This window comes from Aspergillus niger (genome assembly GCF_000002855.4).
Source record: "Aspergillus niger supercontig An01".
NCBI lineage: Eukaryota > Fungi > Ascomycota > Eurotiomycetes > Eurotiales > Aspergillaceae > Aspergillus > Aspergillus niger.
Genome location: NT_166518.1, coordinates 987,637 through 1,001,472, shown reverse-complemented (window position 1 = coordinate 1,001,472; position 13,836 = coordinate 987,637). Strand labels below are relative to the sequence as shown.

General features: G+C 50.5%; 7 protein-coding genes across 7 annotated transcripts; 4 read left to right on the top strand and 3 right to left on the bottom strand.

Moving 5' to 3' along the window:
• Positions 1-95: 95 nt before the first annotated feature.
• Positions 96-2,027, top strand: An01g04270 (uncharacterized protein; the record flags this gene model as incomplete). The annotated part of the gene is made up of 6 exons (XM_059747447.1): positions 96-133; positions 180-265; positions 370-550; positions 649-790; positions 1,336-1,533; positions 1,962-2,027. The coding sequence occupies 6 exons, from the start codon at positions 96-98 to the stop codon at positions 2,025-2,027; spliced, it is 711 nt and encodes a 236-aa protein (XP_059599622.1).
• Positions 2,028-2,119: 92 nt separating this feature from the next.
• Positions 2,120-2,712, top strand: An01g04260 (uncharacterized protein; the record flags this gene model as incomplete). Its single annotated transcript, XM_001388817.3, has 3 exons — positions 2,120-2,278; positions 2,348-2,613; positions 2,691-2,712. 3 exons carry the CDS (start codon positions 2,120-2,122, stop codon positions 2,710-2,712), a joined length of 447 nt encoding a protein of 148 aa, XP_001388854.1.
• Positions 2,713-2,811: 99 nt separating this feature from the next.
• On the bottom strand, positions 2,812-4,105 carry An01g04250 (uncharacterized protein; the record flags this gene model as incomplete). Its single annotated transcript, XM_001388816.1, has 4 exons — positions 2,812-2,882; positions 2,932-3,855; positions 3,954-3,995; positions 4,051-4,105. 4 exons carry the CDS (start codon positions 4,103-4,105, stop codon positions 2,812-2,814), a joined length of 1,092 nt encoding a protein of 363 aa, XP_001388853.1.
• Positions 4,106-4,923: 818 nt separating this feature from the next.
• On the bottom strand, positions 4,924-5,983 carry An01g04240 (60S ribosomal protein uL10; the record flags this gene model as incomplete). Its single annotated transcript, XM_001388815.3, has 3 exons — positions 4,924-5,618; positions 5,683-5,752; positions 5,810-5,983. 3 exons carry the CDS (start codon positions 5,981-5,983, stop codon positions 4,924-4,926), a joined length of 939 nt encoding a protein of 312 aa, XP_001388852.1.
• A 335-nt stretch (positions 5,984-6,318) lies between these two features.
• Positions 6,319-7,886, top strand: An01g04230 (uncharacterized protein; the record flags this gene model as incomplete). Its single annotated transcript, XM_001388814.3, has 3 exons — positions 6,319-6,704; positions 6,766-7,434; positions 7,496-7,886. 3 exons carry the CDS (start codon positions 6,319-6,321, stop codon positions 7,884-7,886), a joined length of 1,446 nt encoding a protein of 481 aa, XP_001388851.1.
• A 1,324-nt stretch (positions 7,887-9,210) lies between these two features.
• An01g04220 (hypothetical protein) lies at positions 9,211-10,268 on the bottom strand (the record flags this gene model as incomplete). The annotated part of the gene is made up of 4 exons (XM_059747424.1): positions 9,211-9,443; positions 9,529-9,665; positions 9,882-10,148; positions 10,189-10,268. 4 exons carry the CDS (start codon positions 10,266-10,268, stop codon positions 9,211-9,213), a joined length of 717 nt encoding a protein of 238 aa, XP_059599621.1.
• A 1,940-nt stretch (positions 10,269-12,208) lies between these two features.
• An01g04210 (uncharacterized protein) lies at positions 12,209-13,836 on the top strand (the record flags this gene model as incomplete). Its single annotated transcript, XM_001388812.3, has 4 exons — positions 12,209-12,509; positions 12,580-12,725; positions 12,789-13,332; positions 13,400-13,836. Coding segments are annotated over 4 exons (1,428 nt in total), but the record flags the coding sequence as incomplete, so codon positions are not given.

Below are 13,836 nucleotides of genomic sequence, written 5' to 3'. Positions count from 1 at the left end.
GACGGGGAGAAGCCGAGGGAAAATATAGAAGAAACAAGAACTTTTCGGAGGGACGAGACGGGGCAATCCGATCCTAGAAAACCTTACACCGGGGTATGGAACAGGCGAAACAAAGAGGGCTCGAAACCAAGGAGTGTAGAGAAATCCTTGAAAAAGAGGGAGGAGTTTGAGGAGACGAGGGGAGAGGAGTCTCGAAGGCGTGAGGGGGGACAAGTAAGAGGTGGAAGGAAGAAGGAAGAGTTGGAGAGAGAGAGGGTCCGTCCGGGTGATAATCAAAGCCAGGAGAGCGAGAGAGAGAAGAGAGAAAGCGGCGACAGGGCGGCGGCTGAGACAAGTGAGAGGGTATCGTATGTGTAATCTGATTACCAGGACCAGGCACCAATCGACCTTTGATTTGCCGCACGAGCGCAGTGAAGACTCGCCAAGAGTTTCAAGATGGGCGTATCAAATACCGGAGATACGATGGGGCGAAACTCCGGGAGTATAGAAATGCTGGAGAAGATGAGCGACCGCGCTTCAACTGGCTGGAACTGGAATTATATAGAAAAAGGTGGATAGTGGTTCTGAAAAGATCAGATCTTAACATGAAAGGAGAGATCGTCGTATGCTTTTGAACAAATTGGCATGTCCACGATGACAACGTCTCAGGCTGAATGGAGTTGTTCTCTTTGCTTCGACAAGCCCCGTCACCCGCAGCCTTGATGGCCCGAGCGTGGCTTCCGACTGCTTCGATGCGATTCCGTGTCCTTCCACCGCTTTCGCACCCTTTCCATCGCTGACAATCGCCCTGGTAATTACCGGTTCGTGACCACGGAGAGCGTTGGTTGCATCCCATTTCTGGATGTCTGACCAAATGTATCACCGGGACTTTTCTATCTTGTTCGATACTACAGTAGGGAGGGGTGGTCCTAAGTAAGCTAGTTCTTTCATGCCTCGGTAGGATGCGGCAAGGTCTACCTGGGTATTACGGTCCAATCATACACCATTCACGGGGATCCTCGTCTTCATACTACTACTACTAAGTACTACTACTTACTGCGGTGTATTGTGTAGCATCCCTCCATCCACCATCACTACTCATCATCTTACATGTATAAAATACCTACCCAGTATATTACACCCGGAAACTCCAAGCACAAAAAAAGAAAAAGAAAATAAGGAAACTGTAAAATTAAAGTTTGATGTAGCCGCCCGGATCTGCCTTTGTCTCCCAAGTCAGATTCTTTTCTTCCTGGCACACAGCGCCATTTGCCTCAGGCACTTGGAATTGTGGCGGGCGGTGGTTGATTGCCGGCTTATCGATAAGGAGAGGCGATTAGCTCGATGCGGAAGGAGGGGAAGAAAAAAGCCTGTCGGGATTCCCCACCTGGAGATTCGTCGCGATCCCCAATTGCCGGCTGGCTTCGGTTCAACTGGCTCATGCCTGGTGTACTCTACTGTTCTTCTGCTGCTGCAGAGGCAATTAATGGTTCAATTCCGGAGTACCAGACAGAAATTGGCTTCTGTGGTTCTTGCCATGATCGTGGATCAGAGGTTCAGAGAACAATCTCTGCGATAAGAAGATATACTAGTAAATAGTGCGTGGCATGGGGTCTGCGCGAGATGAACCCCGAGTTTATCAGCCACTGCCAGTTTGATCTTGTAAATTGTGAAACTGTGAATTAATGGTTACAAGTGATAAGGACGTTACCATCGGGCTCTATGCATCTAGATCGGATGTCTCATATACAATCAGCTCAATTTGTATTCAGTTATAGTTGTATACAAGGCATGAAATATTAAGCATCTTTCTTACGCTTATGCATGTCGATCCCCAAGCACACCAAAGAAGCACTTTATGCATACCATAACCCAAGAAAGTCTATCACATGCACACATTATCCATGAAAATACTATTCAATACGAATGTAACAACGTCCTCTATCAGTCTCAATGACAGCAGCTATCTTGTTATCATGGAGCTCCGCACGTCCAGCCCGATGCGGGTCAGTCCGGCAGTTAACCACACAGAGTTTGCTCCGTCTTGATGCTACCCCATCTTTCTATCTCTCTCCCAATTACCCCTCCAATCGCTCTATATTTCATATCTCAATACAGCATACAACAAGCACATACCATCATGGAGACCGATCCCGGATTCATCGCTGCTGTGGAAGAAGCCAAGCAAGGCGCTGCTGAGGGTGGTGTGCCCATTGGAGCTTGTTTGGTCTCCAAGGATGGCAAGATTCTAGGCCGCGGCCACAATATGCGCGTCCAGAAGGGTAGTCCCGTGTTGCATGTTCGTTGATCCCATCCCTTGCCTTCTGAGGGTCGTCTGGGGTTCTAATTCTAATCTCTACCGTCATAGGCTGAGATGTCCGCGCTCGAGAACTCCGGTCGTCTGCCCGCTTCGGCCTACGAAGGCGCTACTATGTACACGACCCTGTCGCCATGCGACATGTGCACCGGTGCCTGCATCCTCTACAAGGTTAAGCGCGTTGTTGTGGGCGAGAACAAGAGCTTCATGGGTGGCGAGGACTATCTTAAGAGCCGTGGGAAGGAGGTTGTGGTTTTGGATAATGCAGAGTGTAAGCAGCTGATGGAGAAGTTCATGAAGGAGAAGCCGGAGCTTTGGTAGGTTTCCCATGCATCTCACTGGACTGGTCTAGTCTTTTGTTGGAATGTACGCTGACTGTACGATGTCTTTGCAGGAATGAGGACATTTCCGTCTGAGCTTTTGAATTCGTGAAGGTGTCAACTATATTGCTGGCTAGGCTCTCATGTACATAATAAAGAATTGAAAGCTAGTTCTGGTCGCATTGAGCACCCAATTTAGACCGTCAGACGGTGGATCTCTTCGAAGAAGAACTTGAGATCATCCGGGTTGACGAAAGGAGTCACACCTGTGATACATTAGCATTTATTGAATAACCCAGCTGTGGCAGTGCTCACCGTGACCCAAGTTGGCAATCCAGCCTTGCTTGCCCTTCTCGAATCCCCGAACCATAGTCTCCACAGCCTCCGTGATAGCCTCGCGTCCTCCATAGAGAACACCAGGGTCAGCATTACCCTGGATCGTCACACGACCATTGGCAATCCGCCTAGCCTCAGCGGGGTCGTGCAGCCAGTCCAAGCCAACAACATTGTAGCCCGACTCGCAGAGATCCTCAAGACCAAACCACGCACCCTTCGCGAAGACTGTCATCGGAACAGGCTCCAGACCCATCTCCTTCAACTTCTTCGGCAGATTCGCCGAAATGTGACGCAGGTAGGGAAGAGAGAATGACTTGAAAGCGGCCGGAGACAGCTCACCCGCCCAGGAATCGAAGACCTGTACCAGCTGAGCACCAGCAGCAACCTGAAGCGCCAGGTATTCAACACAGATCTCGGCGATCTTCTGCAGGAGAGCCTGCGACTCCTTGGGGTACTTGTAGATCCACTTCTTCGACTGGACGAACAGTTTCGTGCCGCCTCCCTCTACCATGTAGCACAGCAGAGTCCACGGGGCACCGCAAAAGCCGATCAACGGCACACGACCCTGCAGCTTGTGGCGGGTGAGGGTAATGGCCTTGTAGACGTAGTCGAGCTCCGACTTGACATCCACATCCTTCTGCATCACTTTCTCGTACTGTCCATCATCGGGCGACTGGAGCGGCTCGGGGAAGTGGGGTCCCTTCTTGTCGACCATCTCAACCTGCATTCCCATGGCCTGGGGAATGACCAGAATATCGGAGAAGATGATCGCAGCATCGATGAGTCCGGCGTAGCGGTCGATGGGCTGGATCGTCAACGTCGATGCGACTTCGGGGTCGCGGCAGCATTCGAAAAAGTCGCGGCCGGCTTTGGCTTCATGGTATTCGGGGAGATAACGGCCAGCTATATAAGAAGCACAATGTGGTCAGTTATAAGAGAGACATACTTGGATCCGGGACTCGTAAGAGTGCGAAGAGAGTAGTTTGTAGAGAGAGGCGTACCTTGCCGCATAACCCATATCGGAGGACGCTGGACTTTCTCGCCTGCAATGATATCAGTCCCATCTCTTTGAATATAATGGTTTAAAATCAGAATTACCCCTAGCAGCCCTCAGCAAGAGGTCGTTCTTCAATGGCTCGAATTGATGCTGCATTTTGATGTGGGATGTGTGAGTGATGGAGGGGACCTTGCGGAGGAGGGGCCTTCGACATGCAAGTCCTGCCACCGTTCGCGGCCTCGGGCCGGAACTCGACTGGTCGTCCGTGGCTCAGGTAAGCTTCAAGCCGTTCGCAAGTCTGGAACATCTGCTTACTCTACTTCGATTAAGATGGCATAATTTACGCAGCTCGAGAATAACTATGAGGCAATGCGATGTTGATTTTATTGACATGTATGTGCTATTAAGTACCGAGAATATTCCTCCCTCGCGTCCCGACAGCGACGACCAATACAATGCCCCACAAATCCTTCGCAACAAACAACAGCCTCAAGTACTACGCTCTTCTAGTCGCTACTTGAACACAAACCCCAGGACAAGCCTCTGAGGTAATGAACAGCGCGACGGCCTTACGTCCGGGGCTACATTGAATCTGTGAACCTGAAAGCTGTTAGCTATCAGACCATTGAAAGTAATGCGTGACAAATGGCAAGTTGAATGGAATGGTGTCAGCAAAAAATTAGAGTGTTTGTTGTTGCTGTTTTTGTTCGTCAAAGCAAGTAGCTCTGGGTTAAAAATGTATCATCATATCACCGGGGAGTGGGCATGTATGCGAAGCAAGGAAAACCAAATGATTGAAGCTCACCTTTTTCAGTTCATCAGATCAGGGAACGCGACTACGTCCCTATCTAGATGAAAGAAGATCATTGTTTCATGACCATGACAATCATTTTCATTTACCCAATCGTCAAGACCGGCAAGAAAAGTATCTAATACATGGCAGTCGTATCCCGTGCAGCATTGACACGAGACGTTTAGTCGAAGAGGCCGAAGCCCATGTCCTCATCGGACTCCTCCTCTTCCTCCTTGGGAGCCTCAGCGGCGGGAGCACCACCGGCAGCAGGGGCAGCGGCAGCGGCAGGAGCAGCGGAGGCGTAAGCGTCAGGGTTGGCAATACGGTCCTTGAGCTCCTCAATCTCGGGCCAGCTGTACTCGGTCTCAACAGCAACGGCAAGAACCTTCTTGTAGCTGTTGACGAGGGAGTGCATGACAGCGGGGATAGTGGGGTAGCTGACAGCCAGGGAGATGGTGGTGATGGTGTTAATGGCGCTGGAGAAGGCCTCGAGGAGCTGAGACTCCTCAATGTCCAGGACAGCAGAGCTGAAGCACTGACCCTGGTCGTAGACCTGCTGGATGGTCATACCATAGGTGAAGGGAGAGATGTTCAGCATGTTGAGCAGGGTGGCCTCGGAGGGACCGACCTTGCTTCCAGCCTCAACGAGCTTGAGGTCGGTGGTAATTTCAATGGTACCACGAGCAATCTTGGTGGGGACACCAAGAGCCTGGAAGAAAGAGGTCTTACCGGGTTCCATACCGGTGTTACCGGCGGGGACCCAGACATCGCCAGGAGCGATGGCACCGGCACGAGCGGGAGCAGCGACACGGTTGGCCAGGATCTTCTCCTTGGTGGCCTTGAGGTCACCGTTGGTGAAGATGAAACCAACGTTACCTGTGCGGAAGGCAAATGTTAGCCAATTGACATCGCCGCAGACTCTGGAAGCAACTTCACTTACCCTTAACGAAGGGGAGCAGACGCTCGTACTCGGGGTTGTCGTTGACGAAGCCCTTGATGGCACGGCGAACCTGGACAACTCATCAGCATGCGGAACGGGCACCGGTGGTTTCAGAGGATCATCATACCATGGTGTTCTTACCCATCAGGACGACACCCTCGCCACGGAGACTCAGACGAATCTCGTGCATCTGCTGAGAGCTGACATTGTCGACACCGACAATGAAGACCGTCTTGTACTCATCGAGAAGGGCCTTGAGCTTCTCGAAGTAAGCGGCCTTGGTAGCAGACTTGCCCCCCATGTCTCCTTAATTCGCTGAAGATAGGATGTTTAAGGGCAAGTGAAATGTTTCGACTTTCGTGGTTGTCCGATCTGAATCGTGACGATGAAGTTCGAAAAGTACGGAAGGTCGCGTCGATTTTAGGAAATTCTTAGTTGTGGCCTCGCTTGTTTTCCAGTCACGTGTGGCCCACTTTCCTCCGGCTCAGTCAGGAAGGCGGTCAGGCGCGCGGAGATGCGGCCTTGATTGCGGCGGGACATCGACTTTTTACGGCGATCTACTGCGACGGCGGAGAAGAGGCCTTGCTACGTGCTTCTATATATCCTTGAGTTACACTATCAGTGAATTCTTCCAAGATGTCTGCGCACTTTCAACATCCCTTGCAATGCCTCCGCTTGGTGCAGAGGTCAACTGCGAACCTGCTGATAGGGTCAGCGGGCTCCAAGCTCTACTCCTACTCCGCAGAAACTGGCCAGCGGCTGGCGGTTTGGCCAGAAGATGTCGCTTCGAGTGAAACCAAGCCTGTTGACGCAGAGTCCGCTCCCGAGCAGGGACCCCCAGAGAAGAAGCGGAAGGTTTCTTCATCAGATTCCCCAACAATTGAGAAGCCTGCTTGGTCAAACATCCCCATAGTAACTGGCACTGCGAGCGGAGAGCACATAATTGCGCTTACCGCCGAAGATAAGTGCGTGCGTGTATTCCAGCTTCAGGAAGATGGTTCCTTTGTTCAATTGAGCCAGAGGTGAGTGAAACCGCAGTTCATTTACTCCGATACACCATTCAGAAACTCATGCTTTATACAGAGTTATGCCCAAGCGACCCTCCGCCATTACCCTCACTGATGACGACGACACTATCCTGTGTGGTGACAAATTCGGAGACGTCTACTCATTGCCACTGATTCCAAGTGACAAGCTTCCTGCGATCACAAAATCCCTCAGGAGCGCAAAACTCAGCCACCCGGCGGCAACAAACCTGACCGTGCACACGAAGGGCAACCGAAGAGCTTTGGAACAACAATTGCGTCTAGCTAGTGAAGGAAAGAGGGATGAGAAGTCCTCTGGCCCGACTTTTGAACACAAAATCTTGCTTGGCCATGTGTCGCTGCTTACGGATATGGCTTATGTCTCCCTTCCGGTGGATGAAAACAAAAAGCGCAGCTACATCCTGACTGCGGACCGAGATGAACATATCCGTGTCTCCCGTGGTCCTCCCCAGGCCCACGTCATTGAAAACTACTGCTTGGGCCACACAGCATTCATCAGCAAGCTTTGCGTGCCCCAGTGGGCACCCCAGTATCTCGTATCCGGTGGAGGTGACAACTACCTGCTCGTTTGGAAATGGGCTGAAGGCCGAATCCTCCAGAAGGTTTCTTTGGTAGACGAGGCATCAGAATCTACGGAGGTTGCAGTGCAAGGTATCTGGGCGACATCGCTGGGGAACTTGCGTATCATCCTCGTCGCGCTTCACGGGTGAGTCTTCTTTACGCCTCCCATTTATTCATTACCCAAGTACATGTTCTAACCGGAGTAGATCCTCCCGTCTGCAATGCTTCACGCTGGAATCTGACGGCAGCTTGAAAACGCAAGCCTCCATCCAACTTTCCGGCAACGTCCTCGATCTTACCCCCGTCGAGAAAGACAACACTATCCTTGTCTCCGTCGACTCTATCCGCCAGCCGGACTCAACTCAAGAATGGAGAACCAGCCCCTCCTCCCCCTCCACCCTAATTGAAGCATTCCACATCAAGTCAGGCACTGATAGCTTGGAATGGGAGCCGACCGCGGCATCCGTGACCGACAAGATCAACTCCACCGGCACGGAAGAAGTTCCAGCAACCACAGAGGAGAAGCAACGCAAGGAACTGAACGACTCGCTATATGGATTGGGGCATCTTCGGAAGAGGAAGGGTGAAGATGAGTGAACAGGGAAAATAGAGTAAAAGGTTTGGTTTTTTGCGAATAGATAATATACTCGTCGTGAGGAATGTATATACCTGCCAGCCGTCAACGAGTTATTGGAATGCTTCGGTTTTGCTAGCGTCTATGCAGTGCCTTTTCTTTCAACCGTTACTTTCAACATCAATATAAGAGAAGTAATTAGTACAGCGAGGAACTAGCTATACGGTGAAATTCCTGGACAAGATGGAGCAGTGGTGGGTATGTATTCTATCTCATGGGCACATACTCTACCATCGTTCCTAATGCTTCGATGTTCACCCTCGTCATGGCATCATAGAGCACTACAACATGCGTTATGCTTGCTTTAATGATGAATACTCTATGCATAAGATTCAGCTGTCCTCAATATTTGATCCCGTGAACTTCAATTCAAAGTATATCTGTCTAAGCGAGGTCTTCCTCCCCCGCTCCCCATGCGCTACCTGAATAGGATGCTGTAGTGCTATACCAGGAGTCAGAAATTCAGAATCGGGCTGCATCATACGGCAGCTGATGTTGCTAGACCCTCTCACAGCATGGTAGTAACCTATCTGCACTGTAACCCTGCAGAATCCTTCAAGTGCAGGATGCAGTCGAGAAAAGTGTAAGCTGCGCAGTCCATTTCATCTGTCATGGTTATTGTTGAGCAGATGATAAAAAGTTGGACCCAAGAAGATTTACGTAGATGATGCCGGTTAGTATCGTATATCAGCGGGTTGCTGGTTAGATGACTTGTAGATGCCAGATTAACTCAAACGTAGTATTACGCTCCATTGGAGGGGTACACCCAAGCTCGGTCATGTGCTCTGCAAGGACCCAGACAACAAAGCACTTGCAGGTCAGTTGTATCTCGTGACCTTCTCCGCAGTGAGACGCCAAACATCAGAGGAGAATATTAGAACTGATTCAGATGAATGCAATATAGTCACACGGACAGTTAAGCACGTTAAGCTATCGAACCCATGGTAGCGGGGTATGTGGGAGATGGCTACATGGTTGAACTAAAGTTGACGGCTGTCACGCAAGACAGTTATTGAACTTTAGATGGATGACTTCGATGGATAGGATCAAGGTTTGCAGATCATTGTTGTTGGCAGTTAGTCTGGGTCTGTGCCAGAACCGTATGTCTCACTTAGCTCCTTCTATGGTTGTTCTTATGAGGCGACTCGATCAACTTCATGTATAATGAGCACATTTCCGCTAGATGGAGGAGGCTCTAATGTTCGCATGTGCTGTGAATTCTTGTCAGCAGACCGGACTTTTTGTTGATCAAGTTCGGCCACGAGAACGTCGCATATGTTAAGTTATTTAGGAGGTAGGATTTGCAGCGGCGTTCTGTCTGATTTGTCCTTGCGCTGATAGGTCTGCGAGGAAATGGAGGTATCGGCACACGAAGGTAGGAATGTGAATGGTTGGGCTCATCGTTCGATGGAATTGTCCATAGCACGGAGATGCCGCAGCTGCAGGGGTGTAGTAGACTAGTTGGAGAGGTATCTCCGCGCAGCCAAGGGACAAGGCAACTATTGCGGAAGAGGATCCCGCTGTTTAGTCAGAGTAATGAGAGATTAATCTACAAAAGTGGCTCTTCATTTTGGACACGGTCGGACCGAAGGACGTGCTGCTCACCGAATCGTTCGATGTCTATACTCCGTCGGCATGCATCAAACCACATCAAATTAATCTTCCAATGGTTTCCCTCGACAGCCGCATCACGTAGTGATAAGATCGATGGCGCAATTCTGGGGAACCTCCTTAGCTCGCAGCTATTTTTTAGGTACATATGCACCAGCTAAGCCGGGCAATCCTTCTGAGACACTCCCTGGTCAGCACGATCTGTTTGATTGGTTGGAAGGTAGCTGCTCCGAGGAGACATCCTGGTCGCATAAATTTTATAGATGCAGCGTTGGGTTGGATGATTTTTAGAACCAATGCAGTTGCTAATGGAAAAGCCAACAAGGTTCAGAAGTGATGGTGCATACGGCCTGAAGCCGCCGTCAACATGACCTGTTAGAGACAGAATATCTCTTTCCATTTGGGGTTGGGTGAGCCGTGCGAGACAGACTATGGGATTGTAGATCAGCAAGCAGCAGGTAAGCTGTCTTGTCGGGCTTCCATGTTTATCTGATGGGAAAGGAAGTTTGGTTCCCAGCAATTCCAAGACCACGATGCTGCCAAGCCAGGTCGGCAAAGTCTCGTTGGAAAAAGTGAAAGGCAATCTTGGTCTTGTCCGTCCATTCAAATTCCATCTGTTGCATCCACAGTTACAGAGTAAATAAACGGTGGTACGTAGTCAAGACTGTCCCGTTCGCTTGTACTACTGCCGCTTGCTTAGCAGGCGTAGGAGTAGGTTTGTGACTTCCAGACATATTGCTGCCATGGACATGTGGAAATTATATTTAATTTATATCGGATTACAATGAGTAGGATGGAGTATGTAGAGTCATCTTCGATGACCCTGAAAATTCATTTATCCAGATCTACATCGTAGCTCTCCAGAAAGAAACCGATTCTGGAAGTCCAGGCCGATACGAGATGTGTACTCGTCATCCGGGCATCGGAGATAGATTACTAAGGAAATAAAGTGGGAAAAAATAGAAAAAAAAAAAAAAAAAAAAAAGGAGATTATTGGCGGCAAGTCAGTCCAGGAGGCAAACAGAGGGAAAAACGAGGAGGGGGACCAGGAAGTTACGGAGAAGTTCCATCTTCTCAACAAGGGGGGAAATGGGAAGAGGGAACCTAACAGAACGGCCCAGCCGATACTTGGACGAAACCGCGCCGCCCACACGTGGACCGGCCATCTTTCACCATCAGTCGGAGCGATGGCGTGTTCTCGCACTATTCCCATTGGTCGCCGCCTGCCCGCCGCGGATGCTGCTCTCCAGTAGTCAGGGACCATTCTCATTGGCCCATACCCTAATGCTGACCCAATTCCGGTGGGCGGTGTGCCTTGGCAATATGGCGGATGGAGTCCACTCCAACTTACTTTCCCTTTTGGCTCCTCCCCTCTGCGAACGTCGGACAATTCCAACTGGATCCATTCTGGAGAGAAACATTCCCTTTTTCAATCGTCATGGTGGGTTGCGACTACCGAGACAGAACTCCATCCGTTCGGCTCTTTTCGAGTAGTGAACCATATTATCATAATGATGAATACCAAATCAGTGAACCAGCCGGAGGTTAATCCTGTCCCGGATGCTCGACTTGCACACTTGATACACACTCCCTCATATGCAATGCGCAAACCATGGGCCCCGGCCAGTGGGCGGGCACCGGCTCCACGGCTCATCGTCATCTTTCGCTTCCAGACCCCCGGCCAAACCCACCTAAACGGCGCTCTTACGCCAGCTTTCTCTGACGAGCTTGGCCTCCCTGCAGGCTAGGGAATTTTTCCTTAGCTGCGTGTTGACGACGGGCCTGTGAATATTCCAGACGGCGTGCTTTTGCCCTTGACGATCCCTGGTGGATCAGCTGCCCCATCACTGCGCGTTTCTTGCTGATGCTCCCTTCCCGGTTAATAATAGTCGTATCATGGTCGTCGTTGTCAATGCCATTTTGGCGTAGAATACTCATTGATCGGCTTGCATCAACTCCCGTTGCGACGTCCGCTCTCCCCCACGGAGACCCGTGTCACCTTACTCCTTCTGACAAGTCTAATCACTTTAAAACTCTCTGGACTGACTCCCCTCGAACTACTTTCACTGCTTGTTCATTATTATCCTTCTTCTCATTTTTGCTTCTGTGGCTATTTGTGTTGTTGAAACACTTGCGTGGGACGGATCTGCTGGTCTCATCTTCCGCTCGACCACATTTTTCCCCGTGCGCCACATCTACATTATATTTCCTAGCGGAACTCAGAAAGCCGCGTGTGCTTTGCTTGGACTTTTGTTCTTTCATCTGCTTCTATCATTTCCATATTTATCTGATAGATCTTTTTGAGTTCATCTTGCTCGTGTAGCCTGGATCCTGACGTTGAAAAGAGGGTCGAGTGGGCATTTTGATATTTCGCGTTCATAGCTCCCGATCACGACATCGGCGCTTGGCTTCGGATATTCATTTTAAAACCACACTACCTGCCGCCTCCACTTTTATATCGTTTGCCATCAACCTTGCCATGGGGCTTGCCTAAATACACCCCTGGAAGATATATTACCTTGGAGGAATCTGGAATTCTCTTTTTCAATCACTCGAGCATTGTCGTTGAGCAGCTCCGGTCGTCAACGCCAAATTTCCACTGTCCAAGTGGCTCGGGGCACCGTCTTGCCCTAGAATCAGTCCCGTCCTTCCATCCGAGGCCTTCGTGACAACCATGTCGCAAGACCTCATGACCAAGACTGGCCACGGCCTGGCCAAAGTCCTGGGTATCAAATTGCCTTATCGGGATCCCCTTGGAGCTCACTCCGACCCCGTCACTCGTGGCGAATCGACCTTCTCATACGGCACCGTTGATACATACTCTTATTTGGAGCCGGAACCGACCACTGCCGAATGGCTCAAAGAAATCTGTCCAACCTGGCATGATGTCCTTATGTACTTTTACAGACTGTTCCCCTTCCTCTCATGGATCACGAAGTATAACCTGCAATGGTTCTTCGGTGATCTTGTTGCTGGTAAGTTGCTACATCGGGTCCTGGTGCTCTGTGTGTATGTGTGGCGAAAGGATCTGACTTTATTCACCAGGTGTGACTGTCGGTGCTGTCGTTGTCCCTCAGGGAATGGCCTATGCCAAACTCGCCGAACTACCAGTGCAGTATGGTCTCTACTCATCGTTCATGGGTGTACTGGTTTATTGGTTCTTTGCCACTTCCAAGGATATCACTATCGGGGTAGGTGTCCTCTTCTAATACCTGCCGCTTTCGAGTCAAACCTTCTAACAATATGCCTTCTAGCCCGTCGCTGTAATGTCCACGCTGGTCGGAACGATTGTGCTTCAGGCTCAGAAAGAGATCCCGGATGTCCCAGGGCATATCGTTGCATCTTGCCTGGCTATCATCTGTGGTGCCATCGTCTGTGCCCTCGGTCTCCTTCGGCTCGGCTTCATCGTTGACTTCATTCCCCTTCCTGCAATTTCGGCATTCATGACGGGATCCGCTCTAAACATCGCTGCCGGTCAAGTCAAGAAGCTGCTGGGAGAATCGGCAGATTTCTCCACCAGAGGCTCGACCTATATGATCATAATCAACTCGCTGAAGTACCTTCCTACTGCGGGTATTGATGCTGCCCTTGGTGTCACAGCCTTGGCCATGCTGTACATTATCCGTTCGGGTTGCAATTATGGTGCTCGAAAGTACCCTCGCCACGCTAAAGTGTGGTTCTTCGCGTCGACGCTGCGAACTGTCTTTGTCATCCTGTTCTACACCATGATCAGTGCAGCTGTCAACCTTCACCGCAAGGATAACCCGATGTTTGATCTTCTGGGCAGTGTCCCAAGAGGTGCGTTTGATACCTGATATATCTGTCTCTGAGGATAGGAAACTAACTTAATATTCGTGCCCCTCAGGTTTCCAAAATGCGGCTGTTCCTGTTGTCAACGCCAGGATCATCAAGGTTTTCGCCAGTCAGCTCCCTGCTTGCGTCATCGTCCTCCTTATCGAGCACATCGCCATTTCCAAGTCATTCGGCCGTGTCAACAACTATACCATCGAGCCGTCCCAAGAATTGGTCGGTATTGGTGTGACCAACCTTCTTGGTCCTTTCCTGGGCGCGTACCCTGCTACCGGATCCTTTTCCCGGACCGCCATCAAGTCGAAGGCGGGTGTTCGTACTCCCTTGGCCGGCTGTATCACCGCCATTGTTGTGTTGCTCGCCATCTACGCCCTGACCGCCGTCTTCTTCTATATCCCCCAAGCTGCCCTTTCTGGTGTTATCATTCACGCTGTCGGCGATTTGATCACGCCCCCCAACACTGTGTATCAATTACTGGCGCGTACTCGTCCC